The sequence below is a fragment of the Dama dama genome, chromosome 18, assembly GCF_033118175.1.
Source record: "Dama dama isolate Ldn47 chromosome 18, ASM3311817v1, whole genome shotgun sequence".
Taxonomy (NCBI): Eukaryota; Metazoa; Chordata; class Mammalia; order Artiodactyla; family Cervidae; genus Dama; species Dama dama.
Window position 1 is genome coordinate 30,004,408 of NC_083698.1, and position 24,942 is coordinate 30,029,349.

At 38.1% G+C, this 24,942-nt stretch overlaps 2 protein-coding genes and 1 long non-coding RNA gene across 13 annotated transcripts in view; 2 read left to right on the top strand and 1 right to left on the bottom strand.

The window, feature by feature from the left end:
- The window catches only part of KLHL7 (kelch like family member 7), a 59,498-nt gene extending 41,112 nt beyond the window's left edge, over positions 1 to 18,386 (top strand). For all 8 annotated transcript variants that reach the window (XM_061165060.1, XM_061165062.1, XM_061165066.1 and 5 more), the window contains 4 exons: positions 9,266 to 9,506; positions 11,739 to 11,940; positions 15,588 to 15,685; positions 16,974 to 18,386. In XM_061165060.1, the coding sequence (XP_061021043.1) occupies positions 9,266 to 9,506; positions 11,739 to 11,940; positions 15,588 to 15,685; positions 16,974 to 17,257 (825 nt within the window). In that variant the 3' untranslated portion in view covers positions 17,258 to 18,386. The remainder of the gene's footprint in view (positions 1 to 9,265; positions 9,507 to 11,738; positions 11,941 to 15,587; positions 15,686 to 16,973) is intronic.
- Positions 1 to 23,878, bottom strand: LOC133072146 (uncharacterized). 3 transcript variants are annotated; one of them, XR_009696644.1, is made up of 3 exons: positions 23,743 to 23,878; positions 4,941 to 5,058; positions 1 to 2,345 (listed from the first exon to the last, which is right to left on the bottom strand). It is a non-coding gene; the product is annotated as an uncharacterized LOC133072146 (long non-coding RNA). The 3 variants fall into 3 exon arrangements; XR_009696646.1 differs by having other exon boundaries at positions 4,941 to 6,613; positions 23,743 to 23,871; XR_009696645.1 differs by having other exon boundaries at positions 23,326 to 23,779.
- The window catches only part of NUP42 (nucleoporin 42), a 26,147-nt gene continuing 25,038 nt past the window's right edge, over positions 23,834 to 24,942 (top strand). For both annotated transcript variants that reach the window (XM_061165069.1, XM_061165068.1), the window contains exon 1: positions 23,834 to 23,964. In XM_061165069.1, coding sequence (XP_061021052.1) covers positions 23,853 to 23,964 — 112 coding nt within the window. In that variant the 5' untranslated portion in view covers positions 23,834 to 23,852. The remainder of the gene's footprint in view (positions 23,965 to 24,942) is intronic.

A 24,942-nucleotide genomic window follows, 5' to 3' on the forward strand; every position in this document is an offset into this window, starting at 1 on the left:
CCCACTGTCCCTGTGTTTATCAAGTGTTTAATGATTACTGAAGAATTATTTGTCTGAATCCAGTGCTCTGTTCTTAGAATTTGTGTTCTCAAATTGTAGCATATTTTATATGTTTTATAATACTGATGCTAAAATAAAAGTTGACTTAATTGACCAGATTATTTGGACTATTCCTGTCAGTGAAATGATAAGCTTTGAGGGCTTAAAAACTTTGTAGGGGTCTTGGCTCACCACTTTCACATGGTGGAGAAATAAGAGATGCTGCCCCAGAGAAAAAGGGATTCTGCATATACCCTGCTAAAACCAGACAAGGAGTAAGAACAACACAGTGAGGACCATTCCCGGTTGCAAAGGCAGAAAACCAGTGGTGCCATGTTTTACAGAGCCGTCAGATTCAAAAGGTCTATGCTGAGTATCTTTTTCTTTTGGCTTCACCGCACACTTGTGGGACTTTTAGTTCCCCTACCAGGACACTCGGCAATGAGAGAATGGAGTCCTAACACTGGGCCGCCAGAGAGTTGCCTCTAAGTACCTTTTCCTGCTCACAACTCTGAAGTAGACTCATCACTGAGCTTAGTGTCTGGCCCAGCGTGTACGGAGACAGTGCTACACTATCATCAAGGTGGAACCTGGCAATTGTATGTTGCATATGATTTTAAAAGACTTGTGCGTAAAAGAAGTATAAGCCTTATAGGAAAATGTTGTTACATTAAAAAATTAGAGAGGTTTTTGTAAGAGGGCATCAGTGGTGTTTGTCACCAGCAGAGTGTTGTACAAGCAGTGTACTGAAGTCCAAGAGTAAGTGCTGCTGAAATGATCAGGAGCATCTGTCAGAACAGAATCTCCACAAAGGACAGCAGTAATCCCAGGTGGGTTGGACCATAGCTATATCCCCCAGGGACTGACATTGCTGGAATACAAGGATGGGTCAACATGGGTATCCTTTAAGCATTCTTAGTTGTCACTATAATAGGTACCAGTGGTAAAACCAGTGTTCTTTGCAGCTTATGCACATTAGGCATTTCTCACACCTGATTGTTTGCAGGCACTTTGGTAGTTCTCAAGTTCAGACAGAAGAGATTGGAACACATTCTGAGGTGAATTCTCAGTAGAGTGCCTTCCTAAAACGTTTTCCAAAATAGGAATATTGATAGCCTCTTTTTTTTCCTTATCAAGCATCTCCATAACACACTTTTGTAGTTTTGTTCTAAAGTCTGCCTCACAGCCCTTGTACCCCACACAGGTGTGGTACCTGAAGTTCCCTACTTCAGGGATCACTTCCTTTTGTGTTTAATCACTGTGTCTGCAAGAAACCTTGGTGAAAATACAACTCACCATGGGAGGGATGACTTCAGAATTACTCTCATAAGCCACAGTCAGCCATAATTACTACCAATTAACAGATGAGTCCCCTTGAAAGACTGAGAGAAGACAGAAAAAAGTTGTAGGCATTTGATTGAGGGCCCTGGGTGGGAAAGGATGAGGAGACTAGGAAAGATAAATCTATGTGGTGTTTTGAAGGATTCTAGTCATCCTGGAATTATCTAGAGGGTAGTGGGTACATAAATGCAATGCTAGTGGGCCAAGAGTCAGGCTGAAGAAAACCACCTGGGAGTGAAAGAAATTATCACTATTTTTACTATATCATGTCACTTGGAATTTACTATTGGCTACCTTTGGTAATTGTTCACATGATGATCCCAAGGCACAGTAAGAACTATTATTCTAGAAGGATTAAATCGTGCTCAGATAGGTTTCTTGTGATGATTTTCTTTGAAAATCGGTAATCAGTATAAGAGATAATTAACTTCAGCTGTTATAAACAACAACAGGTTGTACAACAGCGTATTGTACAGTCAGCTGGTTGTAAAGTGCAGTTTAACCAGAATTTGAAAGTTTGGGGTTGGGCAGCAGCGGGGATTGTGAAGGATATATATCACAGTCCTGTCCCTCAAACTCAAAGTGTGTGAGGTGTACACAACCTTGAAGCAGTTACAGAAGATGGAGACTGAGGTCAGTGAAGCAGCCACTGAACGTAACCAGTTAAAGTCGTGACACTGATAGCTTACACTGAACCGTGTCAGATTCGTGATCTCTGAAGAAGAAAATTTAGCTTCGGAACCAGAGACAAGGCTTGATCACTCAGAGCTTTTGTGTAGCAGAGTTTATTACAGTGAAAAAGGGACAGAGAAAGCTTCTGACACAGACATCAGAAGGAGGCAGAGAGTGTCCCACTCAGTCTTATCAAGACCTTATATACTTTTTCAACTGGTTGCTAACAATAGAAAGGTCTTACCAGGCCCACTCCTAGGACATAAGTCTTAATAAGATGAGTCAGAAGGTTCCTGTTAAGAAGGAGAAACATGTCCTTGAGCAAGATACATTGTTATATAATCATTCAGTTCAGTTCAGCTCAGTGTCCCAATCTTTGCCACCCCATGCACCACAGCACACCAGGCTTACCTGTCCATCACCAAGTCCCGAGGCTTATTCAAACTCATGTCCATTGAGTCGGTGATGCCATCCAACCATCTCATCCTCTGTTGTCCCCTTCTCCTCCCTACTTCAATCTTTCCCAGCATCAGGGTCTTTTCCAATGAGTCAGCTCTTCACATCAGGTGGCCAAAGTATTGGAGTTTCAGCTTTAGCATCAGTCCTTCCAATGAACACCCGGGACTGATCTCCTTTAGGATGGACTGGTTGGATGTCCTTGCAGTCCAAGGGACTCTCAAGAGTCTTCTCCAACACCACAGTTCAAAAGCATCAATTCTTCGGCTCTCAGCTTTCTTTATAGTCCAACTCTCACATCCATATATGACTACTGGAAAAACCATAGCTTTGACTAGACGGATCTTTGTCAGAAAATTAATGTCTCTACTTTTGAATATGCTATCTAGGTTGGTCATAACTTTTCTTCCAGGGGGCAAGCGTCTTTTAATTTCATGGCTGCAGTCACCATCTGCAGTGATTTTGGAGCCCAGGAAAATAAAGTCTGTCCCTGTTTCCATTGTTTCCCCATCTGTTTGCCATGAAGTGATGGGACCGGATGCCATGATCTTAGTTTTCTGAATGTTGAGTTTTAAGCCAACTTTTGCATTTTCCTCTTTCACTTTCATCAAGAGGCTCTTTAGCTCTTCTTTACTTTTTGCCATAAGGGTGGTGTCATCTGCATATCTGAGGTTATTGATATTTCTTCCAGCAGTCTTGATTCCAATTTGTGCGTCCTCCAGCCCAGCGTTTCTCATGATGTACTCTGCATATAAGTTAAATAAGCAGGGTGACAATATACAGCCTTGATGTACTCCTTTCCCGATTTGGAACTAGTCTGTTCCATGTCCAGCTTCCTGACCTGCATACAGATTTCTCAAGAGGCAGGTCAGATGGTCTGGTAGTCCCATCTCTTGAAGAATTTTCCACAGTTTGTTGTGATCCACACAGTCAAAGGCTTTGGCATAGTCAACAAAGCAGAAGTAGATGTTTTTCTGGAACTCTTGCTTTTTCGATGATCCAGCAGATGTTGGCAATTGATCTCTGGTTCCTCTGCCTTTTGTAAATCCAGCTTGAACATCTGGAATAAACGGTTCATGTACCGTTGAAGCCTGGCTTGGAGGATTTTGAGCATTACTTTGCTAGCCTGTGAGATGAGTGCAATGGTGCAGTAGTTTGAGCATTCTTTGGCATTGCCTTTCTTTGGGATTGGAATGAAAACTGACCTTTACCAGTCCTGTGGCCATTGCTGAGTTTTCCACATTTGCTGGCATATTGAGTGCAGCACTTTCACAGCATCATTTTTAGGATTTGAAATAGCTTAACTGGAATTCCATCACCTCCACTAGCTTTGTTCATAGTGATGCTTCCTAATGACCACTTGACTTCGCATTCCAGGATGTCCGGCTCTAGGTGAGTGATCGCGCCATCGTGATTATTTGAGTCGTGAAGATCTTTTTTATATAGTTCTTCTGTGTATTCTTGCTACCTCTTCTTAATATCTTCTGCTTCTGTTAGGTCCATACCATTTCTGTCCTTTATTGTGTCCATCTTTGCATGAAATATTCCCTTGGTATCTCTAATTTTCTTGAAGAGATCTCTAGTCTTTCCCATTCTATTGTTTTCCTTATTTCTTTGCATTGATCACTCAGGAAGGCTTTCTTATCTCTCCTTTCTATTCTCGCTATAATTTGGCCTTGGAGTACAAAATGAAGCAGGGCAAAGTCTAATAGAGTTTGCAAGCACCCTCTTCCAACAACACAAGAGAAGACTCTAGACATGGACATCACCAGATGGTCAATACCAAAGGCAGATTGTTTATATTCTTTGCAGCCAAAGATGGAGAAGCTCTATACAGTCAGCAAAAACAAAACTGGGAGCTAATGGTGGGTCAGATCATGAACTCCTTATTGCCAAATTCAGACTTAAATTGAAGAAAGTAGGGAAAACCACTAGACCATTCAGGTATTCCTTATGATTTTACAGTGGAAGTGAGAAATAGATTCAAGAGATTAGATCTGATAGAATGCCTGGAGAACTATGGACGGAGGTTCGTGACATTGTACAGGAGGCAGGGATCAAGACCATCCCCAAGAAAAAGAAATGGAAAAAGGCAAAATGTTTGTCTGAAGAGGCCTTACAAATAGCTGTGAAAAGAAGAGAAGCGAAAGGCAAAGGAGAAAAGGGAAGGTAGACTCATTTGAATGCAGAGTTCCAAAGAATATAATCATTAGTATAGGGCTTAAGGGAGAACATACCCTTGAGCAAGATGAGTCGTTTTGCTGTGTAATCATTAGTTCTGGGCTTGAATAAAGTTGGTTAGGCAAAATAGATTGTTGCCATAATAACTCAGATCTTAAGAAAAAAAAAACCATCTTATGTGATTAAGGTGAAGGAATGTAGAAAAATAAAACATTTGTATAAGGAGGGCCCCAGACTCCTTATCAACCTACCTCAGAATTAACTCTTAGTACAAAATAGGTAATGACAGCAGCAGTGGTCTGAAAAGAAGAGATCCCTCTGGGATGGATTTGTCCAGCAAGCTTCATGGAACTTCTCGAGGGAAACTTACTGATAGAGTTTAGATAGAAAGAAAGAGAAAGAAAAGAATATATTTAATCTTAAGTATGAATATATCTTGTTAAATTTTTTCATAAAAAGAAAAAGCATACAACATATTACCTGAATGGATTCTATTTCCTTTAAAAAAGGAATTTAGATATAGGTGTACTTTTCGTGAAACTGTCTAGGAATGCTGTGGCATCTGGCAGAAACCTCCTTTCTCCCCTAGTTTTGCTTGATTTTCTCTCAAAATGATACAAAATAAAATTCTCAAGTCTTTATTTTTAAAAAGTTTCTTTCATACTGCATTTTGGTTATCTTATTAAAATTTACATGTGTAGTGTTTCTGTTATTTGAGGATTCATGTGTTTTCAGAATGCAGATTATATAAAATCAGTCATTTCCCTTAAGGAAAATATCAGGCTCATATTTTGCCTTAAGGTATTTGAAGAAAAATACTACATCCTATCAACTCCGGAAGCTTTTCACTTCCTGCAGCAGTGTCCTACAGCTGAAAAATCACGCAAGATGTAATGAAGTGCTCTGTTGTCAACTCCAGACTTTAGTGTGGTAGGAATTCAGAAAAAGGAAATCAGAGAAGCTTGCAAAAACAAAGTCTTGATCCTGAAAAAAGTCTAGAATGTGATGTATCACAGCAGAGGCAAGAAAGGTTGACTGGGACCGGGAAAGATAGGACTTTATACTTGGGTGTGTCTCTATAGTATGTGGGGATGCATGCATAGGTGATTTGTCAAAACTTAAATCCTTCTACCTGTGTTTTTTCTAGACTTGCCAGTTTTCTCATTTTAATATCTTCTCAGCAGCTAAGCATAGAACCTTGCCTAGTTCAGTTCAGTCACTCAATCGTGTCCAACTCTTTACAACCCCATGGACTGCAGCACATCAGGCTTCCCTGTCCATCACCAACTCCCAGAGGTTACTCAAACTCATTTCCATCCAGTCAGTGATGCCATCCAACCATCTCATCCTCTGTCGTCCCCTTCTCCCCCCTTCAATCTTTCCCAGCGTCAGGGTCTTTTTTTTTTTTTTTGTCAGGGTCTTTTCCAATGAGTCAGTTCTTTCCATCAGGTGGCCAAAGTATTGGAGTTTCAGCTTCAGCATAGTCCTTCCAATTAATATTTAGGACTGATTTCCTTTAGGATGGACTGGTTGGATCTCCTTGCGGGCCAAGGGACTCTCAAGAGTCTTCTCCAACAACACAGTTCAAAAGCATCAATTCTTTGGCGCTCAGCTTTCTTTATAATCCAACTCTCACATCCACACATGACTAATGGAAAAACCATAGCTTTGACTAAGACAGATCTTTGTCAGCAAATTAATATCTCTACTTTTGAATATGCTGTCTAGGTTGGTCATAACTTTTCTTCCAAGGAGGAAGCGTCTTTTAATTTCATGGCTATAGTCACCATCTGCAGTGATTTTGGAGCCCCCCAAAATAAAGTCTGTCACTGTTTCCATTGTTTCCCCATCTATTTGCCATGAAGTGATGGGACCAGATGCCATGATCTTAGTTGTTTGAATGTTGAGTTTAAGCCAACTTTGCCTAGAATGGATAATAAAACTTAACTGAATTAAATTATATTTTTGGGGTAACAATCTCCCGCTCACACATACACACTGTGACTCTAGTGCTGTTCACCCATCTGCTGCTAACATGAAAGCTCCATGTGCTTTTACCTTGCCCACAGTCCATGTGTGCAGAGAGCCGTAAGTAATTCTTCCTCCACCCCCAGGCCCCAGATGGGGAGTGGTCCCATCAGTGGAATAAGACTGGCACTCATATCCACTAAGCTGACAGGCCTGACTTCCCATCTGTTGTTTTCCCCTCTCTGCTTGCTTCTTCAACTACGTACATCTCCTAGGCAATATATAACTTACATAGTATAAGTTATTAAAGGGCAGATGTTAAATCACATTCTCTATTTTGGATGAAGCGTAGATTGAAGGAATTGGGCATATTTCCAAGGGAGGTTGGCTCACATACACACAGGAAAAAATACCGTAAACTCCCCTGCATACAATCTAAGCCAGATGATACAGGTGCATTTAACACCTGACAGATACATATAATGAACCCAAGTATAAAACATTACTGTTTATGTGAAATGAAGTCTTATTTTTCATTCTAGGTAGAAATTCTTGCAAAGAAAGATCATTTCACTTATCTGCCTAGAAGATGAACTATTAGGCAGAATATTATATATGGCTAATATTTATCAAGCATGATGTTTCACATGTATAGTGGAAGAGTTGGAAAAGATTTAAAAACTTTGAGGACTTCTTAAGAAATCAGAGCCCAAATTGCAAGTAGATAGAAGCATGTGCCTATTCCTGTGTCTCACACACACACTGCACACACACTAGCTAATCAGTTCCCTTGGACTTAAGAGTTCTGACAGAGCAATTTATTTTAATTCTTGAGTATGAAGCATAACCTAGCCCTGGATCATCCATTCCCTACTCAGGTCCTTGAGTAGTACTGGAAAGTTAGAATTATTGTCACCAAGCTCTTTCAAATTACTTCACTCTTCTGAACCTCATGTCCTAGTGTCAATGTAAGTTCACTGAGCTAAAAGAAGTAGCATTTTTGTTTTCTTAGATCCAGCATCTGCATGGGGAGCTCTTTTTATTTTGAAAAGTAGCAGATGTTAGACACCACTTCAAAGAATGTCTGACTAACTTTCTCATCCTGAAATTAAGGAAGAGCTTGGAAACATGTTCTTAAAGATGTCTTTGGAATTGTTTGCATATTACTTTCTAATATCAAATAAATTGGGTATAAGAGGGGCAAGACTTGAGGTTCACTAAATATAACAGATCTAATTAATAAAATTGTATTTCTCTACTATTCAGCCTGGTCAGGTAGGAATTATGAGTAATTTGAATAATAGGTAAGAGATTAACTTTGTTTGCTTTTGAGATATTACTCCCTGTAGAATATTCTATTGCTTACTTTTTCCCATTCTGTACCATGCAGTTTCCCTAAGGAAACAAATTTCTAAAATATTCTTCCTCAGTTTTTCAAATCCATTGAGTAAAACTGAAATTTCAGGACGATGTTTACCCTACAGCTTTGTGAGCCTACCAATAAACATACCACTGAGCAGCCCAGGGGGACTCACTAGACCCCACTTTGGGAATAAAAAGGGATTAAGGCTCTGTTTCTCCGGTCACCTAAGAAGCAGAATGTTTATCATTACTGGGAGTCAAGATACTCGACATCAGGTGCTCTTTTTCCTGAAGAGATCATCCCTTCTGTCCTATGATGCTTTGATGAGCTAGCATGATAGATATCAGTCAGATTTTCCCAAAGGGAACTCGGCATTAAGCAATCACACACAGTGCTTTGCTTGGTAAGATTGGGAATTGTCTGGATTTCGGTCTGACCCTGATTATTTTCAGCCATTTTCAGAATGCAGCCAGAACACTGTAGCTTCCTTGCTTTAAAAGGGGGAGGATCCAGCAAGCTGTAACTTTGGAAGCATTCCCCCACATATTTTCATAGAAAGGCACGGGCTTCAAACAAAAAGTGGTGGTGCTGTGAGCAGCCTTTTTTGTGAAGTGCTGACAGGTGCTCATTTCTTCTCGTTGAGAAGGAAAAATTTGAGCTTCCAGATTATTCAGATTATCCAAGTATATCATAAATATCACAACTTTAAGAGTCTGGCTGACTATACTGACTCAACTGAATATTTACAAAAAATATCTCTCAGAAGTCTACAAAATGCCTTTGTCTTTAGACATCAGTAGGATAATGGCAGTTAAGCTTCAAATTATCCATTAATTCTTTACATCACTATACATCTGGCAAGGAAGGAATGCACTATTTCCTTTTTTAAAAAGTCTTTCTTTAATAAAACTACTTATTTTAGAATTTTCTTGTGTTATTATCCTCAGTAACAGAAGGAATAGAAGACTGGGTGGTAGTGATGAATGCAAATGTATTATAGTTTATTTTAGAGCCAGAAAAGACCCAAAGCCATCTCTGTCTTCCTCTTGCCTTCCGCCACAATTAACCAACATTCTGAAGAAGAAATCACACAAAATTAGAGAATAGTTTCAAGCCCAACATTCTTATATATACTGATAAACTAACATATTCTTATGTTTTGTATATTCTCAGCTGTATCTTTGCTTCCTCCTTTTCAATTATATTTTTCCATCATTGAAAGCTTCCTGTCCTTTCCTATTACAGGATTATAGCTGGACAGACATCCGCTGCCCCTTTGAAAAACGAAGAGATGCAGCATGCGTGTTTTGGGACAATGTAGTTTACATTTTGGGTGGCTCCCAGCTTTTCCCTATAAAGCGAATGGACTGTTATAATGTCGTTAAGGATAGCTGGTATTCCAAACTGGGCCCTCCAACACCTCGAGACAGCCTTGCTGCGTGTGCTGCAGAAGGCAAAATTTATACATCCGGAGGTTCCGAAGTTGGTAAGGACTTATTCAGTGTTTGTATTTGTGCTTTAAAGCCGAGCGTATATATAGGCTTTTATATCTAAATAAAGAGTTGGTATTATTTGTCCAGATACTTTTTGACATAATTTAAATACATAGCTGTCATATTTTAGAGCACATTTCCCTGAAGGTTTACCTTACTCTATATAAATCATTAAGAGAACTTCATCTTAAATTAATGTTAATTATCCAATTTCTGCCATGATAAAGCTTTCATTGACATCATCTGGATTTGAATTTCATTGGTGCCATGTGAATTAGTTATTTTATATACCTAATCTTGGAGAAGGGAATGACAACCCGCTCCAGTATTCTTGCCTGGAGGATCCCATGGACAGAGGAGCCTGGTGGGCTACGGTGCCTAGGGTCACAGAGTTGGACATGACTGAAGTGACTTAGCACGAATGTACACATGCATACATATTATTTGCTTTAAAGATTTCAAATTTCAGAATTTGGCTTACTTGTAGACCCTTTAAGATCTCTTTATTATAGTCAAGCTTTTAAAATCTATTATCTTTGCTTTTTTTGTATCAGAAAAAGGTAAGACGAATCTTTTTCATTTGCTTCATGCTTTCACTTTTTAATGTAATGACTGATAATCGTATCTTAGGCTTTTTTGATCAGAACAGGGTGTGAGTATGGGTATAAAAACCATTTTCATTGATAATTTGTTAGTGTCTACTAGTGTTCCTTTTCTAAGTGAAAAAATTTTCTAAATGAATATTCTACATGCAGACTAGATGCATATTAGCTTTTATATGCTTCCATCTTTTCAAGTAATTTCTTTAGCTAAATAATAGGCTTATAAAGAAAACTAGGAAGACCAAGTAACTATAAGGTATGGAATTTAAATGTTAGTCTTTTTATTTTCTTTGATTTTTATATTAGCCCAAAGAATGTTTTACTTTTGATTAGCATATTTATTTTTTACTCCCCACCCCCAAATGTTTGTAAAATGAATACAAGAATGGTTATATTTTCAAAATGTGATTTTAGGAGGTGACCTTTCCCCTCTTTAAAAGCATTCTTCACAGAATGTCTAATTCAGCATATTTGAAATAACAATAATAAATCCTTAATATAGTAGGAAGTGTTTTATAGATATACTTTTTGTAGAAAGTATAGTAAATAACTTCATTTCTTCATCATTTACTCTACTTAGTTTTTCACTTAAATAGTAACTTTTTTTGTATCTACTATATACTGTTTATTTCCCTTGTGTCAACGGACTGAATCTACTAGATTGGAAATGTTTAAAAAGTTAAAAAGATGTTACTGTTAGTCATGATATTACTTCTTCCATTTGGTATTCTTTGATATTTGCTCTTTGTAGGCTTTGGTTTTGAAAGAGAATTACAAGGGTACTATTGTTTTTAAATATTAGAAAAGTCGAGAAAACTGGGAGATGAGCAATAATTTCATTAAGTTCTAACTTCTTTTTTTCTTGGGAAAGAAAAACACACTTGACCTTTAATAGTATCATTTCTAAAAAAAAAACCTCTTTACTGAGCTCCTGTAATGTGCAGAAGTTGTAAAACAGGATGAGTGTGTTTTACCATTAAAATGTATAATCAAAGAACACCAGAAACATAACAATGCTATGAGTGTATACTTAAGAATGGACTGGCATGATTTCAGAGCCTTCTTATACTACAATATTCTCTACACAGCTGATAACAGTGAGGAAGAATAGTTTTGTTAATGATGCAGTGGCTCTTCTAGAATATTAAATGACAATCCTTAGGATACTCTCAAATAGTAGCTTTATAATTTAAGGTATGGATTTGCCATCTGTAAACAGCTGTTTTTCTCCTCTGTAGAAACATTTAGTTAATTCCTGTCATGCATAACTTGGCTGGAAGACATAATAACGTTTCTTACTTAATTTGAAAATCTTCTGAAATCAAACCAGCTTCTTCTCTGAAAGTTTAATTACCAATTAACAAGGCTCTCTGACAGATCCTTTTTTGAATATTTTCCAAGGCCTATACAAACAAGCATAGCTTTTTCTTAAACTATTTCTATGTTTTGCTGCTGTTGTTGCTTGAGATTAGAAAAGACTCTACAACCCTCAAATCTTTCCTCTAGGAATTAATGATTCAACTCCTCAGTCAGCTCACTCCAAGCTCCCCCCACTACCACAACCCCACACACACACATACACACACACTCAGCTAACCAAGATGGGGTCCTTTTCTTTTTCAGGAAACTCAGCTCTGTATTTATTTGAGTGCTATGATACGAGAACTGAGAGCTGGCACACGAAGCCCAGCATGCTGACTCAGCGCTGCAGCCACGGGATGGTGGAAGCCAATGGCCTGATCTATGTTTGTGGTGGAAGTTTAGGGAACAACGTTTCTGGGCGAGTCTTGAATTCCTGTGAAGTCTATGATCCTGCCACAGAAACGTATGTATCATCAATTTAAAAATCTTACTTCACTATTAACTGTATTCTTTAAGCTCCAAGGAGGAAAATCTTAAAAGGCAGAAGGAACCTGACAGAAGGATTTTGTTCTTATATTAAGAGTATATTAATACATACACTTTAGAATGTGCTAGGTTCAGGGGCATGTGTATAGGTTGGACCCTTCCTCTACACCTTAAGATATGGCTTGACCTTGTATCTTGTGGGAGCCCCTCTCTTTCTTTCCTGCTTGTTCAATAAATAAATGCCTGAGGATGAGCAAATATGACTGATTCATCAGATTCAAAATGCCTTTTGTTTTTTGGTTTTTTTGAGATATCAGGAAGTGTAGAGAGGGGAAAACGATGTACAATCAGTGGTAAATTTGCCTTTAATTATAAACATTATATATTGGTTCATAGCTTTAATGAATCATAGCCCTAAGTATAATGTCTTTTTTTAAAAAATTTGTTCTTACTAAAGTATGTTTGGATTCACATTTATTAAATAAAATTATTCCTAATCAACTGGGAAGTAAACTCCTTTTAAAAAAGCAAAATATAAAGAAATAAATGGTTAGCTGATCTTGTTAATGATGGAACCCATCCAGTACAGCCAAAGGAAATGTGCTAGTTACTGAATAGTGGGAGTGGTGGAAAGTATAGTGTAATTGACTAATGAGAAAATGAACACAGGTGATACTCCAGTCAGACCTTTTATTAATAATCAGAAACATACATAGACCTTTAATAAGAAAATTCACTTGTTCATTTGAGGATTGTTCTTCCTTTACCAGAAAAAGTTATTGGGTAAATATGTTCAACTTAAATGTTATGCCAAAGAACTGCACCAAAACTCTTGTGCTCAATGTTTGTATTTAGAAAATACTGCCGGGCTACAGAACATACAAGCCTTCTACTCTAGCTATCGCTTTTTTTAAGTTAAGAGTAAATATTTAATTATAAAATATGATTGTCATTTGCAGCTGCTTATTTGTGCTTCCCACCTACTTTTGAAGGATTTAAGGAAGCAAAACCATTAACTCTTTTCCCAGACAAAAGTGCAGTTGCAAGTGTTCTTTTCTCATTTTTTGCTCTACTAGTGTCCCGTGTTAGGAACAGAATTGAAAGAAGCTTATCTTGAAACTTGGGGCTTCCTTAGTAGCTCACACAGTAAAGAATCTGCCTGCAATTTAAGAGACCCGGGTTTGATCCCTGGGTTGGGAAGATCCCCTGGAGAATGGAATGGCAACCCACTCCAGTATTCTTGCCTGGGAAATCCCATGGACAGAGGAGCCTGGAGGGCTACAGTCCATGAGGTCATAAAGAGTTGGACATGACTGAGCAATTAGCACTTCTATCTTAAAACTTATCTTTTGCTAAACTGTTGAGACTAGGAAATCTCTTGAGATCATCAAACTTAATACTTCTCAATGTTTTTAAAAAATGTACCTTTGTACTGGCCAGGGCTCACTGGGGATACCCCTTATCGTAATCTACCGTCCATCCAGCCAGTTAGCTATCCAGCCCCTCTTGTCCTAAACAGTAGGAGCAGGGTGTATACAGATGGTCCTCCCTCCTGTATCAGTCTCTACTTTGCCTCCCATAGATTCTATACTCAGAAAGCATACAGGTGGAAAACTGTAATCTCGTTCACTCTGCTGCCTAATTATTGTTTCATTTCTTAAAAAGGTCTTAAAAGTAGAACCCATACCATATAAACTCCAGGCTTCTAAATTTTGAGATCTGTATTCAGGCAGTATCAGTGTAAATCAATATATTCTTGTTCATAGTAGCGGGGGAAAAGTATAAAGGAATCTACAACATCAATATTTTTTTTAAAAAACTAGGTGAATATAATCAGTTTGGGGAATATTTTTAAACTTACACAACTTAGCATTTCTTTTGTATGTACTGAGCTTATGTATTAAATTTGAATTCTGTATATTTTCTATTACATTTAAATTCCTTAAATTTTCCTAAGTGAAAAGCTAGTGTAAATTCTCTTATATCATAAAGAAGGGGTATGTGTATTGAGTTCTTCCCAGTCAGATACTCTGTTTAATGCACTTTGACAGCTCCCTGAGTGCAGAGCCTGTCAGAGGTCGAGTACAGGCTCTCCCACTTTTGAGTTGTATGCTGACCTTTTCCCCTGGGGGGTCCTGTGTGTTTATCCTGAAAAATGGAAGGTCTTTAACCAAATGCTCAGAAAATGAGAATAGTGACTGTCAGAACTATTTTTAAAATAAACCAGAAGTATGTAAATATAAGGCTACAAGAGTTGTTGATATTTCAGAGTTCTTCATTATGCTCTAAAAAGAAGAGTTATAAATAACCATATTAGAGAGTTATACTTATGCCAGATATCCCCCCCTCCTTTTTTTTGTGTGTGTGTGATTGTCTGGAGCCTTTTGATTTCTATCACCCATTAAGAGCACCACCTGCACAATCACAGGTGTCAGTTATATGTCTGGGAGTTTAGGCAAAAAGAGAGATTGAATCTCATAGAAAAAGTAACAAAATTGTGTGTTTAAAGCTACCTGTGAATTATTCTCTGACATATGTCCACATTATATTCTCAATCTCATTCTTTATAATAGAGCCTGTGAACACAGCAATGTGCTCAGTTCAGTCACTCAGTCGTGTCTGACTTTTTGCGACCCCATGAATTGCAGCACACCAAGCCTCCCTGTCCATCACCAACTCCCAGAGTCTACTCAAACCCATGTCCATCGAGTCGGTCATGCCATCCAGTCATCTCATCCTCTGTCGTCCCCTTCTCCTCCTGCCTTCAATCTTTCCCAGCATCAGGGTCTTTTCCAATGAGTCAACTTTTCGCATGAGGTGGCCAAAGTATTGGAGTTTCAGCTTTAGCATCAGTCCTTCCAATGAACACCCAGGACTGATCTCCTTCAGGATGGACTGCTTGGATCTCCTTGCAGTCCAAGGGACTCTCAAGAGTCTTCTCCAACACCACAGTTCAAAAGCATCAATTTTTTAGCGCTCAGCTTTCTTCACAGTCCAACTCTCACATCCATACATGACTACTGGAAAAACCATAGCCTTGACTAGATGGACCTTTGTTGGCAAAGTAATGTCTCTGCTTTTTAATATGCTATCTAAGTTGGTCATAACTTTCCTTCCAAGGAGTAAGTGTCTTTTAATTTCATGGCTGCAGTCACCATCTGCAGTGATTTTAGAGCCCCCCAAAATAAAGTCTCTCACTGTTTCCATTGTTTCCCCATCTATTTGCCATGAAGTGATGGGACCATATGCCATGATCTTAGTTTTCTGAATGTTGAGTTTTAAGCCAACTTTTTCACTCTCCTCTTTCATCAAGAGGCTTTTTTGTTCTTCTTCACTTTCTGCCATAAGAGTGGTGTCATCTGCATATCTGAGGTTATTGATATTTCTCCCAGCAATCTTGATCCCAGCTTGTGCTTCTTCCAGCCCAGTGTTTCTCATGATGTACTCTGCATATAAGTTAAATAAGCAGGGTGACAATATACAGCCTTGATGTACTCCTTTTCCTATTTGGAACCAGTCTGTTGTTCCATGTCCAGTTCTAACTGTTGCTTCCTGACCTGCATACAGAGTTCTCAAGAGGCACTTTCTAAACACTCTCTAAACACTTTCCTTAATTTTTTTCAGGTGGACTGAGCTGTGTCCAATGATTGAAGCCAGAAAGAATCATGGGCTGGTATTTGTAAAAGACAAGATATTTGCTGTGGGTGGTCAGAATGGCTTAGGTATGTGATGTTAATTCACTGTTCAACATTATCAGTGAATATGCTGATATTTCCTTATCCTAAATTATAAAAATGTTTCTTGAGATCTTGATACAAGCTTTAATTACATACATCATTAGATTTATTTTTATAGTTTCTGGGAACTAACATTTTATGAAATGTCATAATACATTTAACATTCTTGTCTGTGAATGTAGGTAATAGCCAGCAGTCACTGTGACAGTCTCAGATGGCTTTTGTATATTTCCAAATACCCTCTGGGGAATGGCATCACTCTAACTTAAGAACTGTTGAGTGACAGAAATATTTGAACTTTAATACAACTTTTAAAACTTTTAAATTTAACTTTTAGGTCTTGTATCCAGGCTCTGAACGGCACTGTTTCCTAAACATTTTTAAACACTTCATGAACATATCAGTATTACTCTTCTAATTGATTATATTTGATATTTTTATTTTCATAAATAATGTTGTACTAAAGAATCTAAACTTATTGCTTTAAAAAAAAATTGTATTTATCTATTTTTGGCTGTGCTTGGTCTTCATCGACACGCAGCCTTTTCTCCAGCTGTGGCGAGCGGGAGCTACTTTCTCGTTATGGTGTGCAGGCTCCTCTGGTTCGGAGCACAGGTTCTAGAGCACATGGCTTCAGTAATCGTAGCCTGAGCTCCAGAGCTCAGGCTCAGTAGTTGTGGCACACAGGCATCGTTGCTCTGCAGCATGTGGGGTCTTCCTGGGTGAAGAATCAAATCCATGTCTCCTGCATTGGCAGACCACCAAGTCACCAAGGAAGTCCAAGAAATTGCTTTTCATAATGTAGAATTTGGACTGAATCTACAGATAGATTCCACAAAGCTCATTTTAGTCAGTGCTTTTAATCTTTAAGAATAACAAAGAAATAACTTATTTTCCTTCTTCTGTCTCTTTCCATTGCTATTTTTCATAAACTGCTGACAGATGGTAGAAGGAAAACGAACATTTGAATAATTATAATCAAACTTAATCAGAAAGGAACTTCATTGAGTGGTTTCCTTTTTAATTTTTCCAAGCAGATAGAACATTTTTATAGAATAAATTTTAAGTATTTATGGTTCTAAAATGATAAATAAAAAGTTAAATCCCTATTGTGTTATAGTCAGAATAAGAATTTAGATAGTAGATATGTAACATTGTTACAACTTTTCTGTATGTTTGAACTTTTTCATAAAAAATGTCTGGAAAAATATGAAGAATTAATACTTTAAGAGATTGTAGAATTGTTCACAGTTCATGTTTTTTTCTTTTGAAGGTGGTCTGGACAATGTGGAATATTATGATATTAAGTTAAACGAATGGAAGATGGTCTCACCAATGCCATGGAAGGGAGTAACAGTGAAGTGTGCAGCAGTTGGTTCTATAGTTTATGTCTTGGCTGGTTTTCAAGGTGTGGGTCGACTAGGAAACATCCTTGAATATAATACTGAAACAGACAAATGGGTCGCCAACTCCAAAGTCCGAGCTTTTCCAGTAACAAGTTGTTTAATTTGTGTTGTTGATACTTGCGGAGCAAATGAAGAAACCCTTGAAACATGAAAAATGAGTGAACTTCAAGATTCATTGGAGGCTCAAAAATATGGCCACCGTGCTTTGTTCCAAGAGTGCAGTTACAAAGTTTTAGTTTGGTATTTTGTTGTTGTTGTTGTTGTTTTTAAGGAAGTTTCAAGTAAAGTAAGATTCATGTAAAATAGATTTTCTTTTATATGAATTTCCTTAATTAAAAGACCATATTTCAACTGGCCATATAACCAAGAACAAATCTAGCAAGAAAACTTGTAAAATTATAAGCACTTGGTGAAAATATGAATTCTTAAATGAATTTCACATTTGTTTAAGTATGATTAGGGCAGAATGGGGGACTGACTCATGATTGAAGCAGTCTCATGTTAGCTCTAGATTCTATTTTCATACATCATAGAAGTGCTATGTAGTTATGTCTGTTTCTTTTCAGTCAAAAACTAAGAAATAGTATGAATTGTAAGTCAAAGATAGTTCTGATGGAGCAGCTTAGTCTCATATAATTTTGCTTGTCTTCATTTGTTCCATTTAGTGCCAAATGTATTCCATTTTAAAAGCAAGCCAGAGTGAGTCAAAGCATACACTTATATCTCATAAAACCTCATAAATACATTTTGGGAGTTAAAATGTAATCAACTCCTCATGAAATATATTCAGTACAATTAAATAATTCTATCTTTTTAACACAAAATGTGAAGCTTAGCACCCATCATTAATTTACGTCACTTTTTTAACCCAGGGATTAAAAAAGGATTATACCTCCTCAGTGCTCACTCTGTTAATATTACCTAGCAAAAGAAAGCTACTTATAGCAAATTCTAGGTCACTAGAATATCACTGATAGTTATACACTGTCAATGTTGAATCTGAACTTCTTATAGATTAAAAAGGTACATAATTTCTCTTCCTTAGCATAACATATCAGCAAATTTGACCCAGTTGTCTCTACAAGTTTTGTAATTGAGTTAAATATTTGTCATATTAATTACTTATATGTGATCAGTAAATCCTTTACAAAACCAACTGTTCATTTCTTTCCTAGTAATGTTTTACCCTTTTACATTATGAAATGTATGGAATGAGCCATGTAAAGCTGTCACCATGAATGTTTTTAAACCTGATAATATTAAATATTTTTAAACTTCAAGTAGACTGCTAAGTTCATTCTTCACTTTAAATGTGTTAGGTAGTTTTTGTTTTTAACTTGTGAAGCAATGCTTCTTTTTAAATTTTTATTCTTTATATGAGGGTTATAATCTTAAGACCTAAAAATGTTTAAATGAAAAGGGAATTATAAAAGATTATGGTAGATATATTTCCATTTATGTAAGGGTTTATGTACATTACATTTCTATTAATTTGTCATACAATTCACTTGTTTAAAGTGTACCGTTCATTGATCTTAAATATATGTAGAGTTATGCAACCATCACCCTAATCATGGACCACTTTCTTCACCATGAGAAGAAACCCTGTACTTATTAGCAGTTACTCCTCCTTTTCTCTGTATTACTTTCTAATGGCTCTTATAACAAGTTACCATAAACTTCATTGCTTAAAACAACAGAAATTGACTCTTTCACAGTTTGGGAGGCCAGAAATCCTAAATCAAGGTATTGAAACGGTTGATTCCTTCTGGAGTTCCTGAGGGAAAAACTTCTCTTGCCTCTCCCGTAGCTTCTGGTGGCTGCTGACAAGCCGGATATTTGTTGACTTATAACTGCATCACTCCAGTCACTGCCTCTGCCTTCACATGGACTTCTTCCCTGTGTGTCTCTGTCTTCTGGTACTGTTAGAAGTCATTGGATTTAGCTCACCCTCCTCATTGGTGAAGGGCATGGCAACCCATTCCAGTACTCTCTCCTGGAGAATCCCATGGACAGAGGAGCCTGGTGGGCTACAGTCTGGGGTCACAGAGTCGGACATGACTGAGCGACTTCGCACACACTTAGCATGCACGCACGCACCTCTTTATATTTTTTAAAATTTGTTCTGTAGTTGAAGGATAATTGCTTTACAGAATTTTGTTGTTTTCTATCAAACCTCAACATGAATCACACATCGTTTTATCTTAACCAATGACTGTCTCCAAAATAAGGTCTCATTTTAGAGTTTTAGGGAGACATTACTCAACCCATTTCTGTCTCCCAAAGGACCCCATCCCTGGGTAACCATTAATCTTTCTTTTTCTAGATTTGGTTATTCTGAACAATTTTATGTTGGGTTTTGGCCTTTGCTCTCTGTTGGGAAAAATGTGTAATATTTTTGAGGGCAGAATATTGATTTGTCATATCACAATTTGGTTATATTATGTGGTTACTTAATATTACATAAATAATTTCCCATATGGAATATACAACTGTTTAAAGTATTCTAAATAGATTACCCATTTCTTTAGGCTGTATCTGCTGACTGGAACACACTATGATAAGTATGCAGATAGCTTTGATGTAGGTTAAAATGAAGTGTGTGTGTCTATTTCCTTAGTGACCTTAGTAATTCTAATATTGTCTGTTTTCTGTCCTGGAAATAGTCTATGACATTGTTGATATCAGGATAATGAGTATAATATGTTGGTAAGTACATTTTCTATTGCTCTCCCACCCAAAATTCCTATCCTATAAAGTGCTCTATTTTCTTTTTAGTAGACATGTGATTGTTAATATTATATTTTTTGCAGTGATACTACTTAGATGACATAACAATTCAGTTTATACTTTTGAAAATCACAATGTGAACATAAAATTTTAATGTCTTAAAAAAAGTTGTTGCTATCAAAAACATTAATTACAATTGTGACCTAGCTTTGAAATACCTGAAAAATTTAGTCATGAAAAGGAGCCATTTTTAAAAACCAGCAGTCTGTATTTCTGTTGAAATGTCACTCTTACTAACTAGAAAGCTTTTTTACTTTCCAGAGCTTTAGTCTCTTCTGATAACAAAGCTGTAAAATGGGATTCAAGGTCTGGTTTATTCAGTTCTTTCAGGGGATTTCCCTGTCTTCCAACCATCCATTGAATTTGTGAGCACTATCCATGTGTAATCTCCAAGAGCATTTTTCTATTTATGATTGTCCTCCTCTACAGCATGTTGGTCTTGTTTCAGGTTGTCCTGAGGACATTTTAGTTTGCTTGCGTGTGTCACTCAGTTGTGTGCGACTCTTTGCAAACCCATGGACTATAGCCCGCCAGGCTCCTCTGTCCATGGAATTCTTCAGGCATGGATCTTCCCCACCCAGGGGTCAATCCAGGTCTCCTGCATTGCAGGCAGATTCTTTACCATCTGAGCCACCTTAACATTACTTATGCTATTGGTGTGTTTCTCTTTCTTCTCACTTCTTTTTCAATTGCTTTGATCTTTTCTTTTGGAATCTTTCCTCAAATATCTGGTCCTTGGCTATGCATTTATATTTAAAATGAGATGTTAAAAAATTGTGAACTTTCATGTACAAGTGTGAGCTGAAGTGTCAGAGAACTTCATCATATGATAAGGAAATGGCTGCCTATTTTTGTTGGAGATTGGTAAAAGATCCATAGATACTTTTCTGGGATGTCTGATTCTCCAGAAAATAAAACTTCCAAACTCCCACCCTTTGTGAGGGGGAGGGCAAACTAGGAAGAGACTGTCCTCCTGGCTGAAGGATTTCTGAGCTCAGGAAAAGCACCATTCAACAGGCATAGTTTGGTTCCTCTTTGTCAGTACCATAACCTGCCCCTCTATATTTACCTCCTAGACTCTGAAGCCTCTCTTCTTACCTTTTTGTCAAGAAAAACACCTATTTCCCATCAGGTAGGGGTGAACAGTTAACCCTTTTGCAATACCTGGTGGTTCTTAATTCTTGAGGCCTCTTAATTTTCAACCTTTTCTGGGGACATCAGTTGTCCACCTTAAAGGAATATGACTCTTCCTCTAAGAAATTTACTATGTACTCTTCTATGTACATTCAGTCTTCATAAATTGTGGTTTGAAATTATGGTTATCTCCTAGTATAATCAAAGACAAAGTTTTTGCTTGTTTTACCTCTTATTTTGAGATATTTTTAAGCGGAAAGGGAGGCAGAGGTATTTTTAGTGTGTCACCTTGAAATAAGATATTTTCTTCCTATGGCCTCATTCTCCTGATTTCCATCTACTCCTCCCCTATCACTACTGAGTTCTACATGCCTCAGCCCTAGACTCTCATCATCTCACACAGCACTTTATCTTCTCCACCATTTTAAAGCTTCAGCCTAACTGGTATTATTTTAGGTCTTTGATGTCAGCAAATTCCTTATACATGCTGGCATCTGCATGGATGAGAAGTCATTGGCCACAAAGACAGATTGGTTACCACAAGGGGACTGCTCAAAATACATATGTTAAGAATAATGGGAGCCAAGTTTCTCACTATGAAAGAGAAAAAAAAAAAAAACAGAAGGGAAATAAAATGAATTCTGTGATCTTGGATTGAAATTGGAGGTTATCAAAGTGTGAGGTCATACATATAGAAACCAAAATGTACATTGATGTAAATGTATCTGTCTATAGTATATATCCTCTAGCAATGCCCATGAAAGGATTTGGGAACAAAGATATTACAAAAGCAATGAACAAACTTAAGAGCTCAGATCTTGGCTTCTAAGTACCACCAAAAAAGACCCAGGTCTCCTTGGAGAGCAGGGAAAGTGTCAGATGACCCTGGAGCATCTTTTAGGCCAGGAAGTGAAGTGCTCAAAGAAGCATGAGATGTTTCAGTTGGGAATGATTTGCACATGAAAATAAATGATATTAACAAAGTATAATCCAGTGAATAAAATCAGAAACTCTTAAGTCCATACTGATAGGAATAAATAAATGAGTGAATTAAAAGTTTGGTGAGGAATGAGGTTTTACATACTTTCAAAGTCTCTACCTTTTGTTATTACTAACAAAGAGGAAAAGAGTAATTTTACAGTGCAGCAGCTTGCCAGATAACACCTAAAGTGACCAAAGTGAACATCACAATTAATGGGACAAACTGATGTGCACAATCTGACAGGTGCATTGTGAAGACCATGGATGCCAAAGATACATAATCTAAATCTAATTAACAAAACACTTAAGTCTGCATTAAGGAAATTCTATAAAATAGCTGTAATCTTTAATAGAGTCAAGGTAATGAAAGTCAAGGAGAGACTGAGAAAATAGTCCAGAATGAAGAAGCCTGAAGAAATATGAGTAAGGCAATGATAATTTTGAACTGCATCCTTGTCGCTTAAAGGACATTATTGAGACGTTTTTAAGGCAAAATATGAATAGAATCTAAGGATTAGTAATATGCAGCAATACTAATATCCTGATTTTGGTTATTATTTTGTGGTTAAGTAGAATGTCCTTGTTTGTAGGAAATAAAATGGGTGTTGGGGCATCAGGTCTATAATATAGTCTCAAGTGGTTCAGGAAAACGTTCTTTGTATTATACCTACATGTAACTCTCCCACAACTTTTTTTTCAAGAGAAATGAAACGAATTAAAAAAAATATATATACTAGATTGCACCAGTTACTCTCAGTGCTCTGTAGATTCCACTGTCTTCCAAATCCAAAGTATATGAGCAAGAACAATGGCTAATCTTTTTATTTTAAACTATCAGGGACAAACCTGTAATCCAACAGATCTATCGACTCACTGCAACCAAGGAGATGGCACACTAGAGGAACTGTAGTGTGTCTCACCACACAATGGAAAAGGTAGCTGTACGATTAGTGGGAAAGGTGGAGTTCAGGTAAAATCTAAATGAAACAGTTTTGATACTCCCAAAGCATAGCAGAGCAGTGTAATGATGCATGAACACCACATCAGGAGTGAGAAGTGGATCTAGGGTCATGTTTCCTTGGAAACCACAAAGTTAAGATGATATGTACTGTTTTTTGTTGTTGTTTTTCAGGAATCCCCCTATCCTCAGCTCTGCACCTGGTTAGAAATAGAAGCTGCTTCTCTGTGTCAGGTGTCTTAGATCCACTAGGCAACGAGTGGAATGTTTCATTATTACTGATAAAAGTTCACATAGCAACGTTCACGTGGGTTTTAAAAGAACAAAGTTTCTCTGTGTAAGAATGTAGTACTCACCCAAAGATGCCGGTTGTTATACTTTTTAGTTGCAGTTTGTCCTTAATCTGTTTACTGTAAAAGTTACTACTGGCTTACATTGTTACCCATCCTGATGAACGGCTGGCCAGGTTTTTACTAAGCAGTTACAAATGAAAATACGACTATGCTTCTCAAACCACAGCTAATATTCCTCCCAGGGCTGAAGTCCTTGGTTTGCCTGACCAACTTTCCTTTCATTTGAGATCTCAAACTACTTCGAACGAGACCCTGCATCAAGCTCTTAAGCGCCTTTCTTCGCAAAACCATTCAAGCATCCCGCCCTCCCAAGGTTGCGTTCAACGCGTGCGGGGCGGGCCCACTCTTCTCAAATCTTATTGGGTAAAATCCTCGCCTCTCATCACACTATGGGCGGGACAATAGAGAAAGGGCCTTTACCAGGCGCAAGAAGATGACATCACAGTAGACGAGCCGGGACCTCCGGTTGCTCTGGGCTCTGCTCGCCGAGGGTGCTAAGTGAAGACCGCTCCGTTCGCGACACCGTCGCCATGACCATTTGTCAGTTCTTCCTTCAAGGCCGCTGCCGCTTCGGAGACCGGTGCTGGAACGAACATCCCGGCGCCAGGGGTGCGGGCGGAGGACGGCAGCCACAGCCCTCAGGTGACGTTTTCCTCAATCCTTCGCAGCTAGCCGAGCAGGGGAAGGCCTGACGTGGGGCCGGGCGGGCGAGGATCCGACGTGTCTCCTGGGGCCAGCCGCTGGGCACAGCGCCGCGGCGTACCAGTCAGGTGACGCGGACGTGCCCGCGCTGTGCCCTCTCCCGCCCCGCCCACTGACGTTTTCGCCTGTGATAGGAATTAGGGCTGATTTTGTTAAGCGGACTGCAGCTTATTCGTGGTTACAGTGAGAAACAACGAATTTTAAAGTTGGAATTACATATCAAAACTACCTAGTCTTTGCACGGCAGTGGTTCCAGAATTGGCGTAGGTCGACCTAGATGCCTCCTTGCTGTAACATTATACTACTTTTCTGCGTACTTGTTTTTCCCGTTGATGCTTTCAATGTAATTTTTTTTTTCTAAACTTTTTTCTAGGGAGAGGCTATAAGTGGGGTCAGAGTCAGGGCTCTTTGGGGAAGTCGTGAACTCCTTTGAAAATCTAATAAAAGCTACAGAGCCGTAAACCTCATGTAAATGCACATGCTTATAAAATTGGAGGTAAGATCGGGAGAGTGGGCTGCTCAATTAAGAACTCTGGGCTCTGAGGGAAAGGTATGCAGGACTGCGGTGACCTGCCTTCAGGGCCTAAGTCATTGTCGAAATTGGAATATTTCACTAAATCAATTGTGGATAATGCAAAGGAACTGTCTTCGAGGAGAGGAGGGGTCCGAAGTGAATCTATAGTACAATGCAAGGTTTTAGAGGTCAAATGAATAGTTAGATTTTCTTAGAACTGAAACTTAGTTCTTAAAAAGTACCACAGGATGCTGACCACTCGCCTTTCTCTTTCCTCCTGTAGGCTACTCATCTGACGTTTAAACCGTTTGTTACACTGTGGTTTCACTCTTATACCTCTTCTAGAAGACAATCTTTTTTTTTTTTTTTTTAAAGACAGTCTTTTTTAATTCCCCACAATTAGT